The sequence below is a fragment of the Brienomyrus brachyistius genome, chromosome 23 (genome assembly GCF_023856365.1).
Source record: "Brienomyrus brachyistius isolate T26 chromosome 23, BBRACH_0.4, whole genome shotgun sequence".
NCBI classification, from domain to species: domain Eukaryota; kingdom Metazoa; phylum Chordata; class Actinopteri; order Osteoglossiformes; family Mormyridae; genus Brienomyrus; species Brienomyrus brachyistius.
In genome coordinates this window covers 3856412-3875947 of record NC_064555.1, presented here as the reverse complement: position 1 = coordinate 3875947, position 19536 = coordinate 3856412, and the positions used below count along the sequence as shown (strand labels likewise).

The 19536-nt window shown below is 46.3% G+C and overlaps 2 protein-coding genes across 2 annotated transcripts in view; one reads left to right on the top strand and one right to left on the bottom strand.

The window, feature by feature from the left end:
- The first annotated feature begins 351 nt into the window (after nt 1–351).
- On the top strand, nt 352–9258 carry herpud2 (HERPUD family member 2). The gene is made up of 9 exons (XM_048993110.1): nt 352–495; nt 1200–1588; nt 4266–4343; nt 4991–5101; nt 5436–5587; nt 5816–5914; nt 6120–6431; nt 6526–6637; nt 8069–9258. The coding sequence occupies exons 2-9, from the start codon at nt 1442–1444 to the stop codon at nt 8237–8239; spliced, it is 1182 nt and encodes a 393-aa protein (XP_048849067.1). The 5' UTR covers nt 352–495; nt 1200–1441; the 3' UTR covers nt 8240–9258.
- A 1421-nt stretch (nt 9259–10679) lies between these two features.
- LOC125718875 (sodium bicarbonate cotransporter 3-like) overlaps nt 10680–19536 on the bottom strand; it is a 28119-nt gene continuing 19262 nt past the window's right edge. Inside the window, 15 exon segments of the mRNA XM_048993105.1 lie at nt 10680–12358; nt 12716–12823; nt 13436–13527; nt 13610–13741; nt 14613–14786; nt 15374–15442; nt 15570–15821; nt 16021–16182; nt 16399–16512; nt 16653–16814; nt 16891–16996; nt 17572–17817; nt 18164–18297; nt 18702–18876; nt 19273–19376. Coding sequence (XP_048849062.1) covers nt 12280–12358; nt 12716–12823; nt 13436–13527; nt 13610–13741; nt 14613–14786; nt 15374–15442; nt 15570–15821; nt 16021–16182; nt 16399–16512; nt 16653–16814; nt 16891–16996; nt 17572–17817; nt 18164–18297; nt 18702–18876; nt 19273–19376 — 2109 coding nt within the window. The 3' untranslated portion in view covers nt 10680–12279.

The window sequence follows — 19536 nt, the reverse complement described above, 5'->3', positions numbered from 1 at the left end:
TTCTTTTTGACATGTTAGTACTGATGTATTTGGTCATCCGTGTGCACATCTATCTGCACATTTACTCTGTTTAATAGGTGCTGTCCTTAATGATGTCATAAGTGACGTACAAGTGAGAAAAAATGGCACATCACAAAAATACTGCTGTCTACTTGTCAACTAGACATCAGTGGGGCTACGCTTCCAGTGTATTTATATCAATATAGTGTAACACTACGATCATTTAGGAAACATACTGTATATGTCCAGCATAACAGATACATATTCTTTTATTAAATTTTATATAGGTAAAAAGTAGCCAGTTTTACAGCATTCACAGGCACCTGGATTTCTTATTTCAGCTGCAGGAATCAGCTGTTTGAGGCCGCAGCAGCGGCGACGTCACTTCCGCTTCGTCTCGACCTCCATCTTGCACAAACAAGTCGGGAGCGAAAGCTGGGGCTGTCAGTGGCCGCTGCTGGGGAAAAAACACGGGGAACGGCGCCGCGAATCACGGTGAGAACACGTCGCGGACCGCTCAGCTGAGTTAGAGTAAAGGTTTTAATGTTTCGTGGTCGACAGAGACGCGAATTCGGCCGCGGAGACACTGTCAGATTGGCTAATGCTGTTAGCTGCACTGCTAGTTAGCTGACTTTTACGTAAGAGTGTTGACCAGCTTCCTCAGCGCTAGTGGAGCAGAAATGGTGACGCTATTTTTAAAGATAAACCTAAAAGGAGAGAGCAGACAGTCTCTGACTTTAGTGACAGTAAATGTTAATGGGGTAGTTGAGTATTTTTATATGATGGTTAGCTGTCTATATCCTGGATATGTAGCCACCCGGCTAAGTTGCGTCTTCATTTTTTTTGTTGTTGTTAAATGTCCCTCTGATTTGACCCAGTTAATTATTATTTTGCGTAAGCTGAAAAACAGATTTAGACCATACTTTGTTTCTTAATTTTAATTGTACTAGGATAGCGGGTCAGTTTTTGAATGTTACTTAAAGACTAAGTAACTAACTTGTGTGATTTAATGGGAATTCTGGAGTGGGTTGGGTTCGGTGGATCTTTTAGTTATTCTGGTCAAAACTTGGGGTTTTGTTCATGTCTCTGTGAAAGTGTCAAAGATATAAGCTACAGGCAGCACCTGGAGGTCCTACTTCACTGTTTTTGTACATGTCCTACATGTTACTCACTCTTGGTCTTGCCTCCATTCTCTACAGCGCTGTTGGCGTCCTTTACTGGACAGTCAGCCATTTCCCGGCACTTCACTGTCGTCATCTTCAGGAGGAGGAACTGACCTGCCAGCTTTTTTTGTGTTTTCACCCCTGACGTGAGCTCAGCGGTGGTGAGCAGCTGTAGAGTGATGTGTGAGGGACTGTAAAGGGACCCCGAAGGCACTAAGCGGAGGGTGTTGGCTCCTGCAGGTTCCAGCTCCTGAAAGTGGATGACCTTATTATGAAACATGGACCAAGGTGTAGTTGACAGCCCTGTGACCCTTGTCATCAAGGCGCCCAACCAAAAGTACGATGATCAGACCATTAACTGTTTCTTGAACTGGACAGTGGAGAAACTGAAAACGCACCTATCCAAAGTTTACCCCAGTAAGCCGGTGAGTAGGCGTGTGCTCCCACTGGCCCGGCAGCTGTGGGTAGGAGCTTTTTGAAGGTGTGCCCGGATGTGTGGGAGGGTGCTCCAGTGCCTGGGGGTGGGGCTGATTTTTATCTATCCAATCACTGCAGTGATACAGCTGTGATCGTGTGAATCATGGTCTGCGTGTTTTTGTGGGTTACTGCATGTGTGCAGGCATGTGAGATGTCTGTCATTTGCCCTGATCCATGCCAGTTGACTTCACTAATGGTTCCATCTATGTTTGATTATTTGATTTACAATCTTTTGTCTAACACGGCATAAAATTGAGCAAAGTTTTGGATAGGGTAGAAGGGTAAATCTCTCAGACTGCAGAAAATTAGTGAAAGTGTGGTGGCCCCCTCCTTGAAGTAAAATGGGATTATTCCCCTAATGCTGATTAAGATCAGGAGTGCTTGCAAACTTTTGCAAGTGCTCTGAATCTTGTTTTTTTTTTTTTGGTAAGAGGTCCTGTCCAGCATGTCCAGCATTTCATGGTTTCTAATATGTTTTCTTCTGATTTTTGAAAGGTATTTAAATGAATGCTGGCGTGTGTTAAGGCAGACGAGACGTTTTCTCTCCAGCTGATATACAAAAGCAGAAATGTACCGTACGATCTGATAGGTCTTGGTTTCGGGTCCACGTGAGCCGTTTGTTTCGAGCTTCTGTTTCAGAATGATGGCAAATTGGAAAAAAAAAATCCTCGCAAGTATGGCAACAAAAAATGTCATCGTCACTTTTTCTCCCTGTGGTTCATACCATTTCTACCCAAGAGTGGGTGGCTCAAATCCAGGTAACTTGGCAACAGTCAGAATACAGTCTCCTATGGTGAAAAATGGCACTTCCATTAGTTCCACTTTCATATTCTTATCCGTTGGTGAGATTCTAAGGTAGTAACCCCTTTTTTTATTTATCAGCACGTTGGTAATTAGAACTGCTCTAATTTTCATTCGTACATGTTTAGAATGCGATGCCTCTCCTTAATGTCTGAGCCAACCCCTGCGGAGCTGGTCCTGTTGGCTCTGTGCTAATAAAGTGGATTGTTAGTTGTTAGACTGTATTGTTAGGGTTTCGGTTCTTTTTTTTTTTTGGAAACTTACTTTGCAGGCCGGATCCTCAGATTAGTATCATCTAGCCACCCTGACAAAGGACAAATGACGGTGGATGTCGTGCCTGAGTGTTTTTTTGCGTACGGCTGACAGAAGGGATCTGTATCAGAAATTTGAGGAAGTCCTGCATTTTCGTTTCTTTTGTAAATGGGTCTACGCAGAAGATCTCGGTAGAAGAAGCCCTCCCCCTTAAACGTTTGGAGATTGTTTGTAAAAGCCTCCTGGGGCCATGTATCACAAAGCAGGATCTCTCACTTAGCCAGGTAACTTGTTGGATTTAAGGCAGTTGGAACTAAATAAAAATGAACAAAGATACACTTTATTTTAACTGGGCACATTAAGTGCGACAGGTTATCCGGCTAAACAAGAAATCCTGCTTTGTGATATTGGCTCTTGAACGTTATACTTTCTGGACAATTTATTTTGGCTGCGTTTTGTTTACGACACGTCCACATTTCCCCATGGGCTCTTAGTCCCAGTGAGGTCCATAGCCAAATGCACGGATAAGTGAAAGAACACTCGCAGCTTTCATCGAGCTGAAATTCACCGCAAATCCTGAAGCAATAACATTACTGAGCCCCGCAAAGCAGCGAAAGTCATGAAACTCTGGCTTCTTTCTAGGCAAAACATTTTCCTCCTATCAGGTCACCTAGGAAATATCCTTAATTTGAAAAGGAGCCATGCATCAGTAAATATTCGGGGAGTCCTCCAGGCGGGGAGTCCTCCAGGCGTACTTCGATCCAGGCTTGGCCTACAAATGAGAGGCAATCCGGGGCAGTAGATTAAAAATGCCGGCAGTGAAATTTCACTTTCTGTGGTGATGGCACATAGGCATTAAGAACAGAGAAACCTGCCCTAAAATCAAGTCACATGACAATCCCATAAGTGGTCCTCCCCCCCCCCCCCCCCCGAAGCTGGGGTTTCAGTCAGGATCACACAGTGCCCATCATTCTTTGATTCCTCTTGATGTTCGTAGCAGTTAGGCTAGTGGTTGAGGAGACACTGTAGATAAGAGGGAGTGATACTGTGGTGATTGAGAGAGTGTTCGCAGTACTCTTATCGATCCAAGAGCCAAAGATCTGCTGGAATTGCACTGGAAGTAGCCATCAGGCCACTTGAACACTCGATCTAGGAGGAGATGCAGTGCTGAATGTCTGTTACGTGGGGCAGCGGCTGGGAGGCTGGGTCAGGAGGGCAGACAGCTAGACGTTTACCAGGAGGGGACAGTCGCTGATGATGTGTAATTTCAGTGAGCGTATTACTTGAGTTATTTTTACAGTGGAAGTTTACCCTTTGCTGTGCACATAGGGAATGTTTTCCTATATTTTTTCAGACTCTCAAGCTGTCTAAAACCTTAGTGAAAGTAAACAAATGAAAGAAATAAATGTACTGGATGAAAACTTCATCCAACGGTGTCTTCTGTGGACATCAGCATGTGTCCATGCTAGCTGTCCACGGGGGCTCAAGTTATTACCATCTCATCTTTCTAAGTGTCGGAGATGATCAGCGGTCAACATTGCCAATCGCTCCTTTTTATACTTTCCGTTGTAGTCTTCCAAGGATCAGAGGCTGGTGTATTCTGGACAGCTGCTTCTGGATCACCTGCAGCTGAGAGATGTCCTCCGAAAGGTATGGCAGAAATGCCTGATCTATAGATACCATGTTCATTTTGTGCGGTTGGTTAGCAAGCGGATTTAGAAGCCATTTTCACTTCTGCAGCAAATTCCTCTTCAACTTGCTTGCTTATACAGCCATTACGGGCTTTTATTTTAACCCAACAGCTTTTCAAGTAAGGAGCCCTACGTAGCCTAATGCTAAAAATAAGTTGTTTGTGGCCACTTCTGTCAACACGTCATAAACCGGAACCCGAACATGTGCAGCCTTTTTTGTTCCAAACCCCTGTTTTTCACACCAATTCAAAGTCTAGCACCTTTACGTTCCCTCAAGAGGTTGGCCTAACTGTTGAAATGTACACATCTGAAGTGCAAGAGATGATAGGTTAGTTTCAGAGATCAGCCATTTGTGATGCATTTCAAGGCAGTTGAATGCACTGCTGAAGCGGAAGTCCCACCGCGACATCGAGCTGACATTTTCAGGATCAATCCATATATGGATACGGTTCCAAGATGACAAATTCCGTCTGGGGTAATTACAGTGAAAGGTTTGGCATTATCTGTAGGGGACTGACGTGTCTCTTGTGCACTGTGACGTTCTTGGCCTATTTTCCAGTCATTCTGTGTCATCTGAATGGTTGCCATCTTACTTTAATTCTGCAGCAAGATGAATATCATATGGTTCACCTGGTATGTACATCCCGCACACCCCCCGGGTCCCCCCAGCCTGGCAGCAGCCTCGGGCCCTCTGGGATTCCCTTGTCAAGTTCTTCGGTGAGTCCCCCCACGTTCCCATGTCCTCACATCATCGTGTCTATGAGCAGACCATGAAGATCTCCCACCAAAGGACTTCAGTCCTTCTCTGACCACATCCTGCCCAGGGTTGTCTTGAGCCTGTGGTAGAGAGAATAAAGAAAATTGTAGGACCATGTGAGAAGTAGCGTCAGAAGCTATGGATTGACAAGGACAAGTTCAGTTCGCCTCTGGATCCTTTTAGTTTTTCAGCTCTACCAATTTGTCAGTTTTTGTACGGGACTTATCATGCCGTTAAGGTTCTGTGACTGCGTCACCTTGGAAAAAGCCGGTTCCGTCTGTGTGTCCCGTACAGAGTTCAGGCGCCTCAGACACTGCCACACCTGCTGCGTCACCCAGCCAAGACGGCCAGCCCAGCTTCGCAGTTGGGGGTGGTGATGGCCTGAGGCACCGAGCGAGCTCCACCCAGAGTCACGCCCAGCACCACAACCCCACCTTTGTGCAGGGGTAAGCCCAGCCCCCCCGCCCCCCTTAACTGCTATTTCATAAATTAATATATTTTGCCGTGTGTTAATGTGCATGTTGTGTGTCATAAGCAATATGTCGATGTTTCATGCTTGTAAAATAACACTTCCTAATGTGGTCAGCTGATCACTGTTCAGCTGGAGTGTCATCAGTAGCTTAGACGTGAGAGTGCAAACTTACCCTAACATGGCTCTTGTGCGCCCCCTGCAGGTACATGGGGAACTTCCCTGCGGGCTTCCCTGCTTACCCCATGTACCACCCCATGCTCTGGTGGCAGCAGATGTATGTACGTCAGTACTACATGCAGTAGTAAGTCATCCATCCTCCTTTCGCTCCCACAGCACCATGCCTGTACATACGCGATTCTTACTGGATTTCTCACACGAGGATTTACTACTCATGCACAAGAACAGCATTAGCCTTTCTGAAGTACATCTATTTAGTGTTAATTCAATCATTTCCATATTACTTCTGTAATTAATACTAATCATTTTTATGACCCTTAATCGTGCAGCCAAGCAGCAGCAGCTTCCTCCCAGGCTGCCCCCGCTGCCGTTGCCCCGAGCCTGCCCACAAGCTCCGCCGAGTCCCCACCTCCACAGCCCGCTCCAGCCAATGGGCCAGCCCCCGAGGAGCGTCCAGCCAATCCCAACATCCAGATGAATGCCCAGGGCGGAGCCGTATTGAACGAGGACGAGCTGAACCGTGACTGGCTGGACTGGGTGTACACCGTGTCCCGCGCTGGAATTTTGCTCAGCATCGTCTACTTCTACTCCTCCTTCAGCCGATTTGTCATGGTGATGGGCGCCATGCTGCTCCTGTACCTGTGAGTATCTCCCCTCGGCTTTCACTCCCCCCCCCACGTGACCTTCCATCCCATAATGCCTGTGTGCCTCCCTGTCCCGCCTCTCTCTGCCCAGGCGTCAGGCCGGCTGGTTTCCCTTCCGGCCCGAACTTGAGCCCCAGAACCCAGCGGCAGAGGCCAACCAGGAGGACGGGGAGGCAGAACTTCGCCATGACATCCAGGAAATGGTACCCTCCCCCAGAATAAGCATTCTTCCCATCCGCGGCCTTGTCGATCATGAGGGGGGAGTCATTGTTCATCGCCCTTATCTAGTAGCACCTCCTCTTTGAGATTCATTGAATTTAACTCCAAATTAACCGATCTGGCGATTTTATATGGTGATCGACCTCCAAGACGTCCGCGATCCATTTTTCATGCGCATCATAGATATTGGAATCTTTTATGTCCTTCTTCTAATATACCCCAACTTCACAAAACATCTTCTACCAGTACCGCATCCGTACCCTACTTCCTCATCCGTCATGCTGATAGCTCACACATAAGAAAATCTGTGATAGAGATGCGTGATTTAATTTGGCCAGTCAGAAGTCATTCTTTTGGTTTGTGAATGTATCCCGGGTCCAACTACCTGATCCGTGCCATTTGTCCACATTGTCTGTATTTGCAGTAAAGTACAGCAGTCGCTTTGTTTACTGAGAACTGGTGTTAATGGTTCTGCCAACTGGGAAAAAACTGTTTTGTTCTGCTTGTCATCTTGAATGTTCACACCAGTCATCTGTTTGCAGTTTTTGGACCAACGCTATTAACCAAAATATCCCATAGATGAAGTATTAGCTTATATTTCCGTCAGCTGATCCAGTGACAAAGTATTTTAATGCAGTTATAGCTTTGGTTGACTCTGAACTGAAGGGATATAAACGGTCACCCCCCCCCCCCTCCCCCCTCCATGACTGGGATACCTGATGATAAACACACACTCAGACACTCAGTGGAGGTACGGAATGATTATTAAATATGCAGAGAACAAACAGAATGCATGATCAGATTATCTGGCTTAATATCCCAGTCTGGGCTGGTCGAGGTCACTCACACGCAGCCCGAGGTCTTAGAAATAAATATTTACAGCATCAGGTTGGGTCGTGAAAATGTTGCACGAATATGTCACGAATTATAATGCCATATATAATGCCAATCGGGCGTGCGCAGTCATGTTTCATAGACCACAGTTGGGAGTTTTGGACAAATCTATTCAGGCACCTTAGAAGGGAGTATTCAATGTAACTTTATTATTTAAATATTTGATTCTGGATTTGTATGGCCATTTAAAAAAGTGTCTTTAATGCAATGTTGTGTTTAAAATACTGGTAGTAAGTCGCTAGGCTTGTTCAGGTCTGGATGTTCTTGACAGGACATTTAAAATTTGGGAAGAAACATCACAATTCAGATCATGGATCGCGATTGTGTTATAATTTTGCGGTATGATTTTCTGGGAAATCCTGATTGGTCTCTTGACCCTAATGATCCTAAATGGTCCCCATCGTCTAACTTCCATTATTTTATAAATCATTACAAAATTGCATTACATTGTGTGGACTTGGTCTCCAAGGCCACTGAACTCATTTCCAAAACCAGTGATGCCCCTTGTCTGCCTCGTACAGGAGCGAATAATGGATGAGGGACTGGACGAAGAGGAGGGAGAGAGCGGGGAGGAAGGCCACGAGGACCCCGGTGGCACGGCCCATCACGGCTTCCTGTCGTCTGCCTGGTCGTTCATCACCACCTTCTTCACGTCGCTCATCCCAGAGGGTCCTCCGCACGCCGCCAACTGAACTCGTACGTCACCGGGAGGTGCGGCTGACCAAGACATGACAACGCGTGTGCCCGTGTTTGGGGAGGCGGGGGCACTGTGGACCTCAGCAGTGAACACAGTCCTACTAACAGTCGTATCTCTGATGTAATATCCTGTTTCATGATGACAGAAATGGTGAGGGCCCTTGCAAAGGTGAGACACAGATGCAAGAAAATATAAAACTTCTGCACCTATTCTTTGATCATCTGAAAGTGTTTTTTTTTTTTCTTTTCCTTTCTGAATGAGGAAAATAAATTGAAAACACGTTACGCTGGATCACACTTGTAAATCTGTGGCCAGCTTGTAGGTTTCCTCCCTTGCACATATAGAAAAATAAAGTTATGTATTTACATTACAAAAAATACATCTAAGAAGAAAGAGCCACATTAACATACTGAGGAATAAAACTCCCTTCTGTCCTTTCAGTGGTTGTTCTGGGCTTTTTTGTGGGGGGGGGGGGGGGGGGCATAATGGCTCTTCTTGGTAATTCAAAGTACTCGTTTGCCCAGGCGTATTCAAGTTAGTGGTTAACCAGTCACTTTGGCTAATAATAGCAGACAAGTAGGAAGTTAAAATGCAGACCCCCCTCGTGATTTTATCAAACGTTACACCCCCACCCGGCCGTGCTGGAGGTTTCCTGTACCCGTAACGATATCAGGCCTGGCTGTTTCGTGTCTGAGACGTGTTCTATGAAATGAATATGCTTGCATAAATAGAATTAATGTGTTGCACTTTTAAATTACCAGTACATGCATTTTACAGGACAGTTATTTTCCGGTTCCCGACACAGAATAACATACAGCAGCGCTTTTCTATAATGTGTGCAAAGTCTATTTTCACAATTCAATCTGTTATGTTCTCTGAAGGAGATGGCCGATAGTAACGACCATTAATGATTACTGGCAATGTAATGAGACTGAAAATAGAGATGTCAGCTGTAAGGTTCCATGCTGACCAGGTTTGGCTTATTATTTATAATAATAAAAGTCTTAACATGTCTCCTGTGGTTCGATCACTTTGCTTCCATTACATTATTGTTGAGTAGTGATGGCTTCATTGGTGCATAACAGTGTGAATGAGTACTGGGAGGACTTATTGCAGTCAGTGGAGGGGTATAGCCAATTGTCTTTGCTTTCTTCCGGAAGTTTGAGTCCTAGAATGTTCTGATAGCTCTGAATATGGCACGTTATTCTGCTGGCCAATCACCTGGAAGCTTCTGGTTCCAGATGTTAGTCATCCTGACTGAGAGCACATGATGATGAGTAAATGCCACCTGACACTTGAATATAATGAACAAATTAATTCTTTTAAAGGCCAAGGTACTTGGAGGTGTTTAAGGGAATGCAAAAATGCTAGATACAGGGGTTGGACTGAAATGCATGGTTTTAGTCCACAAGAATTTATTAGTATGGTGTAGGGCAGGGGACAACAGCATGCCCCTAAGGACCACGTGAGCCAACCGCAGACTTGTTCTAAAAATAGCACAACTCACCAGTGAGCAGCGTCTAAAATGTAATTTTATCCTCTTGCTATTCTTCTTTAATCACATTTGCGTTTATATAGATTTGAATATGACAATATCTAAAAAAAAAACATTAGGAGGGTGTTTCACACTGGTAGCCCTTCGTATGGCTCAGTACCCATGAAGTAGCCCTCAGTTTCAAAAGGGTTGGTGACCCCTGGTGTAAGGCCTCCTTTTGCGGGCAATACAGCATCAATTCATCTTAGGAAAGACTACAACTCCTATGCAGTGGTCAGAAGGATTTCGATCCATTCTACTTCAGAACAGTGGCCAGATCACTATGTGATGCTGGTGGAGGAAAACGTTTCCTGACTCGCTCCTCCGAAACACCCCAAAGTGGCTCGATAATATTCAGATCTGGTGACTGTGCAGGCCATGGGAGATGTTCAACTTCACTTTCATGTTCATCAAACCACTCTGTCACCAGTCTTGCCGTGTGTATTGGTGCATCATCATTCTGATACACGGCACCACCTTCAGGGTGCAATGTTCGAACCGTGAACCAGTTGTCCAAAATGGTTCGGTAGTGCCTGGTAGTGATGTGCTCACTTTGAACAATTAGTGGGGAATGCAACGATATTGCAGCTCAAACCATCACTGATCCACCCCCATGCTGCACTCTGGGTATGTAACAGTCCAGGTGGTAAGCCTCTTTGGGGCTTCTCTACACTGTAACGGTCCCAGATGTGGGATAGACTCATCAGAGGACCATACATGTTTGCACAACGTTCACAGATTTCAGTTTCAGTTCCATCGTCCAGTCCCTGTATGTGACAATAATTAGTCTACACTCAGAATTTCTGAACAGACAGGCAGTCAAATTAATGTGCAAGCAAAGTAATAGCTCTGGTAATTGCTTTTACAAATGCGTTTGGAGTCACGGGACAGACACGATGCATTTGTGAAGGCAAAATCCACATTTAATGTCTTTATTTACAGCAGGATCCATGGCCTCAGCATTTTGCGTGTAAAATCACAAAAACTGCTCACGTCAGCACTCTGCCAACATACCAGATCCACAAGAGTGAAAATTCGTGCTCGGAGAGACCAGAAATATCTAGAAAGGTGTGGCTAAGTGTCACCATCCCACCCTGACACTGGAACCATCCGTGCTCTTGATCGCGTGTGTACACTAACGGAAAAGAGATTACAAGGCACAGGAGTCATACCGCGTCTAATTAGCGGTGCAGTTAGAGCTAGCTCGAGGCAGTGGCCGAGGACTGAAACAAGCCTGAAACACAGTAATTAACAACTCTCAGCCAATAAGGACATTTCACATTCCCAGTGCTGTTTTTTTCTCTGATACGTGTTGGGATTATTGCTCATACCAAAAATGATGAGGTATTCAAACAGGGGAAACTGTCTGCTGTTAAACCTTTGTTTGCCACATATAAAAGCACTATTTGTGCTGTAAAAATACAATAAATTTCCAATGAACGCTATTTTTTGTTCTGTTACAATAATTTTTAAATAAAAAATATGGATGAAATACAAATAGATGACATACGTTCAATGTGGATGGTCGATTCTGATGAAAAATGAAAAGTTAAAATCAGACAGTGAAAGTGTTATGATACCTAAAAACCTTAATGCCTTATAACCTTAAAATTAGCAATATGGATTCCTGAGCTCGCTGAAAGGTACGTCGGATTGTCACTGTCAGTCCCACTAACGATGATACACCAAAAGGATTAGCCACCAATCAAACTGTCATTATTATACAAAAGATGCATCCAGCCCGATTATAGGATAGATGCAAAAAATATCTGCAAATTAGTATGTAAGTTGTGCTATTTTCCATTGAAGCGCTTTTTCCATGAAAGGCTTTTTCCATTCTAGCTGGAGTTACTGAAATTATTAGTGACATCTAACAGTAAACGTGAAGACAATTATTCTTTCCCGTATCAACAGCAAATGCAAAATTTGGTGCTGGTGTTATTCCTTAGATTGTAGTGGCTACAGCGAGCCATCAAGCATCTGAAGAGAAATATGGCTGGAGTTAGCATGTCTACACTGGTGTGCTACTAGTTTACGACGAACACTAAATACATACTGGCAGGACATCCAACAATATGTACACCTCAAAGGTCTGGTTCAACCCCCTTCGTCGTTTCGCACCAGCTGTGGCAAAATATCCCAAACAACTTTGTGCTTTTAGATCCGAAAAACGTTCTGACTGTTTTGGTACGAATGCAACGTCGCATTTACGACTATAAAACTGCTGTGGTGTTTACCCACAAGCCCAGGTGGTTTCTGAAGGGATATCTATAGGTGTTTAGACCTTGTGGTACCTTTTCCTTTGGTTTTGCTGATGTTGGCTCTTTGTCGGTTGTAGAGAAGTTCCTTCCTGGGGGACTGGTTCTGCCCTCTTAGACCGAGACGTGAAACCAGGCAGTGTGCCCCGCCCTCCCATTACCCCCCCCGCTCCCCACCCCAGCATCGCCAAAATTCACCCAAATGGAAAGACTATCTCTCCAGCACCAGAAGGAGGTCATCCCTCACAGTGAGGTCTCCACATGCATTCTCTTCCCTTCCTTCTCCATGTTGATCCTAACGCATGCCACCTTCTCCTGGCTGCTAGAAGAAAAGCAGACAGAGTTCAGAGGTCTCAGTTGCAGAAGGAGGGTCTTCCGAACATTGCAAACACAGGCAGGGAGACCAGCCAACAACGTCACATGTAGCATGCCATGTACTGCCAAGGCCACAACACTTCTCAGGTCTTCTATGAACATTCAACCCCCGCATGTCATGACAGTTAGAGTGAAAGAGTGTTTATTTCAGACATGTCAAACTGTGGGACCCTACAGAGCTGTACACAAATGCTGTGTGTGGACGCTCAGTCACTCCGTAAGGTTAAGGACATGCTGAACTGGCCCTTGGGATTTTGGAGACTCCTGCTGGGTGGAAGCGGAAGATTGAGAGAGCCATAGCTACCTCATGTTAACCTTCACATGCTTTGCATTGTTAGTATCCATGGCAACTGCTCTCCATGCTGCGCTTTTGGCCATTTCGTTGGAAATGTTTACAGTGGATGGGTCAGGGCTGAATGAGGGACAGGCACAAATCAGACAAGCGAACAGACAGACCTTGAGAAGCTGCGACAGACATACAGCTTATTACAGCATGAATGGTTGAGGCATTAATGGACTGACATATAATCACACAAGGAGCCCTTCATGAAACATACTTCCATCTTCTCTCTACTTTTATATGTATGGATCCCACCCACGGCTTCTCCTGCCTTATGCTCTGTGGTTCCTGAGACAGACTCCCTGCTGACCACAACCCTGTGCTGAACGAGCAGTTATGCAAGATGGATCCATGGATGGATCAAGGCTTGTTTATGATGTTATCGGACATTAGCGATGAACTTCTTAATGTCATGTTATTGTGTTGCTGCAGATTAAGATAATTAGTCGTTACATAAAAGTCAAACATTATTCAAAAGTAAACAAACCCCTCTAGACTCCTCATCCAGGGACGTGGACTGTGAAACTACTCTGTATGATCTGTTCAGGGCAAATACACCAAGGGGACCCACATCGTTACTGCCACAGCTGTGGCCAAAACACGTAAGAAGTGAGCAAATCTGGGTAATCTGAAGAGCAGGAACAAGCCTTCCCTTCCGAGCTCCATCACAGCACCGACACCCACCTGGCCTGGAGAGCCTTTCCTGGAACCTTCAACAGGTGGCTTCGGTCATCCGTGGCATCAATTTCCATTTCCTGCAGAGTCCGCTGAGCTTCCTGGACACATGGGGTGGACGGCTCAGGATCGTGTCCCCATCTTTCCCAGTAAAACAAAAACTGACCCTGACCGCCACTCTACCTCATTCTCCTTCTTTTTCTTGTCATCCTCCCTCTTCTTTTTACTCTCAGGCATCAGGTCGTCGAGCCAGCTGAGCTCCCTGCTGGTGAAAAAGAAGTCCAGCAGTTTGCGGATGAAGACCAGAGCCAGCACCTAGGCCAGAGAGAGACAGAGCGCTCATCAGAAAACCGGCAAGGGCTTCGCTCAAGGTCACCTTTGATGTTTCTCAATATGTCTTCTTGACCATATTTATGTTCCTGTGTACTCGTTTTATGTCATCTTCCATTGCTGAAGACCAGTTCCCATACTCAAGAACAGAAGTACAAAGAATGGTAAAAATCCCCATATGTCGCTCTTACCCCGCCCAAAATATCAAGGATACATCAACTGCATCCTCGCCAAATGAGACCAATCCCATCATTCATTGCGCCCCAAGTTCATTCTTGGATTGCAGGGTAGCAAGACCGGTCTTGCCAAGACCACAAGTACAATCTTTGTGTTCTTGGTTTTGAGAGACACCCATAGTGTCCCGCTGTCATGCTACGTCAGCTCATGGGCTAAGCACGAGCATCCCATGGGGATTACCAAATACAAACGCCTATGGTCCTTCTCAGGAATCATAAAATATAGCCACAACTCATCGTGACATATGTAGAAGACACCCAAGCAGTGTGGAATTTTGATATGAACTTAATTCTGTCCATGGTCTGTAGAGGGAGACACAATTAAGCTGAATATTGCACTTTCACAGAGATGCCACCTGAAGCAACAGGCTGGTAGAAAGCTGCACCCAACATTGTGATTAAAGACTTGGACTCAGAGAAGAAGACCGTCTACCTTTCTGCTCTGCCTTTGAGAAAGAACCCAATTTGGCAAACCTGGTCATTTTCTAGGGTAAAAAAAACTAAATCGGCAGGCTTCCAGGAAATATGAGCAGTGGCTTCCCCCGGGAAACGTGACAGACAGCTTTGCTCCAGGGCATGAGAGCGGTGACATCCCCCCAGAGGAATGTCTGTACGTTTACCATCATGGGAAAGACGACGGCGGCAGCGGACGCCTTGATCACCCACAGGAGCACCAGGCAGGTGAGCTGGACGATTGTGAAGGCGTGCACCTTCCAGAGCGGCACATAGCGCAAGTAGATCAAGTCCGGTTGGTGTTTGGCAGGCATTCCGAACAGCTTGATCCTGTCAAAAAACTGGAAGAAAGACCAACATCTGATCATCTCCGACAGGCAGACGGTTTGTACTGAAAAGTTTTCTGTCTGAATAATAAATCAAAAAGGGAAACAGTTAGTTAGTGTTAGATAAAGGATGAAAATCTTAACATCCTGCGAACAAATGCCGACTCCAGCTGAAAGAAATGCAACATGTCGAGTAGGGATTCTCCTTTGATCAAAGGTTCATATAAAATTTTTGTTCATAGTCAGAGATTTGAACAATTTCAATAACTTTATTGAATTAACAGTAACTTTCGATATAAACATCAATATATATAACAATAACGGGAACTTAACGTGAGGACTGGTTTAACTGCTCGCTGATCGTTTAGATTCTCTGTCATTGGGGAGGATCATGATGAGTTATGTTTGTGTGAAGTTACATTGCATACTTCAAACCACAATGAGTCTTCTTATGTTAACCATATTGATTCATAAGATGCATTATCAGTTGGGCTGGGATCGTCCTGCATCTGGACCACCGTCCAGACTTCAAAAACCCCCGTTGAAGAGAAAACGATGTGATATTGTTCTTCCACACACATATGCAATCCAAGAGTATTTACCTGTATGCCTTTAAGCGAGGACACCCCCATGTAGAGGAAGACACCATAGAGAACAGGCATTGGAATGAACTAATAGGAAAAGGAAACAAGGAATCGAGCTTAATGTACTGATGAATTTCCATCAGACCATGAAGAAAAGTCAGTCACCAGCATCACAGTGTATGGATCTTTAGTCCGGGTCTTGGCGCCTTCTCACCTTCAGCGCTGAAGTCATGAAGACCGACAGACCCATGAGGATGAAGATCATGAAGCCGGTGACCCTCTGCTCACGGATGCCCAGGAATTTGGGCTGCTCCCCGGGCGCCGAGCACTCCGACTCCAGCTTCAGGCTGTTGACGTGTGAGATGGAGAGGACGGTGGCGGCCACGAACCAGGGCAGGCCCATGATGGAGCACACGCCCAGCATCACAGCCACCACCAGCAGGTCCAGGTGGTACCCACAGCCTTTCTGTGAGGTGGGATGCAGTGTAGCATCCAAACTTAGCCAATAGAGCAATGAAGCCTTGTAGGGTTACCAAGGGAGTCACTAATGACCAGGTCTGAGTCAATCTTTGCATGTTTCTAGTGAAGCCTAGTGATGATCACGTTTCATTGCATGTAGGCTTGTGTGAGAGATTCTTAGATGCACTCCAGGGATTGTGTTTTACCTTGAGCTTGTGCTCCTTCCGGTTGATGATGACGGCCGTGATCTGCTGGTCCATGAAGATGAGGATGGTACAAAGCAGAGCTGGAATAGAGGCCACCAACATAGTCCACCAGGGGTTCCCACCCAGGGGGTCAATCAGCCAGCCCCGGTGCTTGGAGGTGGGCTAGAGAGACACAGTACGACAGCAGGTGGACATATTCTCTCCAGTTGTTTCCCCAGAAATATTGCAGGAAGCACTAAGCAGAAGGTTCCATGCAGTTGACAAAAGAGAAATCCAACTAAGCGTAGTAGTCATATCACATAGTGCTTAAATCATAAGGATTGAGCTGCAGAGGCTGAGCCTGCTTGGGCTTAAGCATGATAGCAGAGTGATTGGTACCTCAAAACGGTCAGGCACGTTGAGCTTGGGGGAGGGGATGCCCATCAGATAGTCCACCGCCACCATGATCATTATGGTGAGAAAGACGGCAAAGTCGCTGATGGTGGAGCGGACCTACAGACCCCATTGGTCATATTCAGGAGAGAGAGACAGGCAGTGAGAGATATGGGGTTTGGCAGTCACAGGAGGAAACAGACACTGGGCTGCCATCGGTGCATACAGGAAGGGTCCATGCTAAGGAGTGACAGCCTCACCTTAGTGGGAAAGTAGCTCTCCGTCTTGAACTGCTTGAGAAAGGTGGAGAGGAAGAAGGTGGTGAAGAAGAGGATGATGGACCAGAAGAGCACATCAGGGATGAAGGGGCCGTGGGGTCCACAGGCAGGACCGACAAACTCCCCATGGAGAAGTCTGCACATCTGAGGACATGAGACGTGTGAGCATGGTGCTCTTCTGACGGCCGTAGGCTGGTCTGCAGACGTCATGCAGACTCACCGACACGTTCAGGTCGCTCCAGGAGATGGATTCGGCCGTGAGGTCAGTCTGGTTCCAAATGCGCAGGATCTCAGCGGAGCCGTTGGCTGGTGGGGAGCACTGACACCTGGGAGGAAACGGTTGCACAGGGAAATACGTTCACTGTCGATTGGTTATGCAAATACCCTTCCTCTGACACACCATACAACCGTGATCTTGAAAACAGTTAAGAACTCAGAAAGCAGCGTTAAAGCAAGTGAAGAAAAATAAGTCATACAAGTAGATATGTAGGGGTGGCATGGTGCCGCAGTGGTTAGCACTGTTGCCTCACACCTCTGGGACCCAGGTTTGAGTTTCCGCCTGGGTCACATGTGTGCGGAGTTTGCATGTTCTCCCCATGTCTTCGTGGGGTTTCCTCCGGGTTCAAATTCAGTACAAAATACTCTGCCTCGTGTTGTAATGTTATTCAGCAATGGTACCAGTTTTTACTCCAGTGGAAAACCATCGCAAAAAAAAACTTTGTATGAAAAAGCATCCAAAATGAAATTGGCTTGCTAAGTCAGTGTCAGGTCAGCAGATGGCGCCCTAGGACGCCTAACAGGTTGACCACTACTGGCCCAGGGTCTGCACTCAACAAAATCACTAAAAGGAGCCCCAATATTTGAGGGTCTAAACACAGTTGCCTGTCCTCCCTTCACTCACATGTAGAAGGTCAGATTGTCCAGGCTGTTGTGTGTGTTGACGGGGAACATCTCGCCCAGGTGGAAGAGCTTCTCCAGCGCCTCGTAGATGAAGATGATGCAGATGAGAGCGGCGAAGGCCTCCTCCGTGAAGCGCGTGATGTAGCAGACCAGCGAGCTGGCGTCCGTGGCAACCAGCAACAGGCAAAGGAATGCAGTCCACAGCCCGATGCTGGTCCGCAAGGACAAGTAGGACAGACCATAGTCCCTGAGCGGAGGGAAGAGTCTGTCATGCCAGCATTCATATGGACAGTTTTAAGGCAGAAGTCCTTCAAGATGGATCCTAAGGGTAACAATGTGTACATGCTTCTTTAAAAGAGTAAGAATTTGATTAAAGGTTAAATTAGTGATTAGTTCAGTGAAGTATTTCAGGACTCAGCAAACACGACAAATGTGATTTGTTATAAAGTATTTTACTGTCAATTCAAAAATACCAGTTTAATTCAATTTAATAATCTTCAACATTTTGTATTACTTGGTATAAGATTTCAAGAGCAAAGACTGCAATAACAGGGAGCCGCCAGCAGATGGTGCATGAGTAAAACGAGGCTCACGTGCAGAACTTAAAGAGGATCTTCTCAAAGACCAGGACCGGCCCAGTACTGCCCAGGATGGTAAGAGGCTGCCCAGCAAACAAGGAGAAGGCCACACCCGTGAGCGATGCACCGAACAGGGACTCAATGGCACTCTGTCAGCGGCGGGGGGCACAGAGAGAAAAAAGACGAGTGAGAGTGTGAGGGAAGACATAAGGAGTGAGAGATTTTGAAAGAATCTGACACAGTGAAAAAAATGGAGGGATACAATGTAAAGAAAAGTAGGGGAGTAGGGCAAGAATGAAGTATTTTTATGAGAAATGGAAGGAGATTGTTTGGACAGGAGTGATGAGAGACTTTGAATGGGGAGGCATATAAGATATGATGCCGGTTCCTCAATCTGACGACTGAAGGGCACAGTGTACTTTATCCTCCATTACAGTAAAGCCAGCCGTCAACACTGTGAAAATCTCTCGCCATCACACTCCTCGATCCCCTCTGGATCTTAGGTTTAGTGTGACGGCGGCTGACAGGTCACGCAGGGGGCGGGGGGACTCACGATGTTGCCCTTGGTGGCCTCGCCCAGCAGGCCGCCGAAAGTGATGACGGGCGACATGCAGGCGCAGTAGAGGAAGAGGATGGAGGCCAAACACTGGAGGCTCAGCGCATCGCGCAGGTCGCTCCAGTAGAAGGGGGCCTTACGCTTCACGTCCAGCACCAGGCCCCCAAAAAGCCTGCCGCACCGTGGGACCACAGACCGGGAATCAGCTAAGCTCGGCATGCTGAGCTCAGTCACCACACTGGCATCTCCTGTTCTACTGCCTCGAGGTGTCAGTATCATGTGTGCAGGAAACATCGGCACCCAGGGCGTATACTGAAATCAGCAGACTGTGCAAATATGTCAGCTAGTTTTCGGCAGTGTATTTTTAGGAACTGCTATATTTTTTAGGATGCCAGTCCATCACAAGACACACACACTGTAGACAAGCCAAGGAAACCACTGCATCTCAGCTACATGCGCTGAGTCCGTATGAGGGAACAAGATCATGCAGAAGGGAGCAGCTCTAAAACAAACTGTCTCTGCTGAATTCAATTTCGGCCACAAAAAAAAATTGGTTTACCGGACTCACCGTCCGGTCCTCTGTAGCTCGGGCCCGGCGTGGTGGTCTGCATCCTTCGCTGTTTCTCTGCTGGCAGCTTGTCCATTAGACTGAGATGGAACTTTCCGCTTCATCTGGGGATGACGGAACCAGAACCGTGGAGTGACTGCACTGCGTTATGCAATCTAGCCATTAGGGGTCCCTGGCTGCTGAGTTCACTGGATCGCAGTAAGACGACCAGAAGTCACTGGGTTGCTATTCACAATAGAACAGCAAGATGTCACTGTTCTATTG

Coding starts and splice junctions, on each gene's coding strand:
- herpud2 (XM_048993110.1), top strand. CDS start 1,442: ATGGACCAAGGTGTAGTTGACAGCCCTGTGACCCTTGTCATCAAGGCG. Junction 5,102..5,435: donor TTCCCTTGTCAAGTTCTTCG/GTGAGTCCCCCC, acceptor TGTCCCGTACAG/AGTTCAGGCGCCTCAGACAC. Junction 6,638..8,068: donor GCCATGACATCCAGGAAATG/GTACCCTCCCCC, acceptor TGCCTCGTACAG/GAGCGAATAATGGATGAGGG.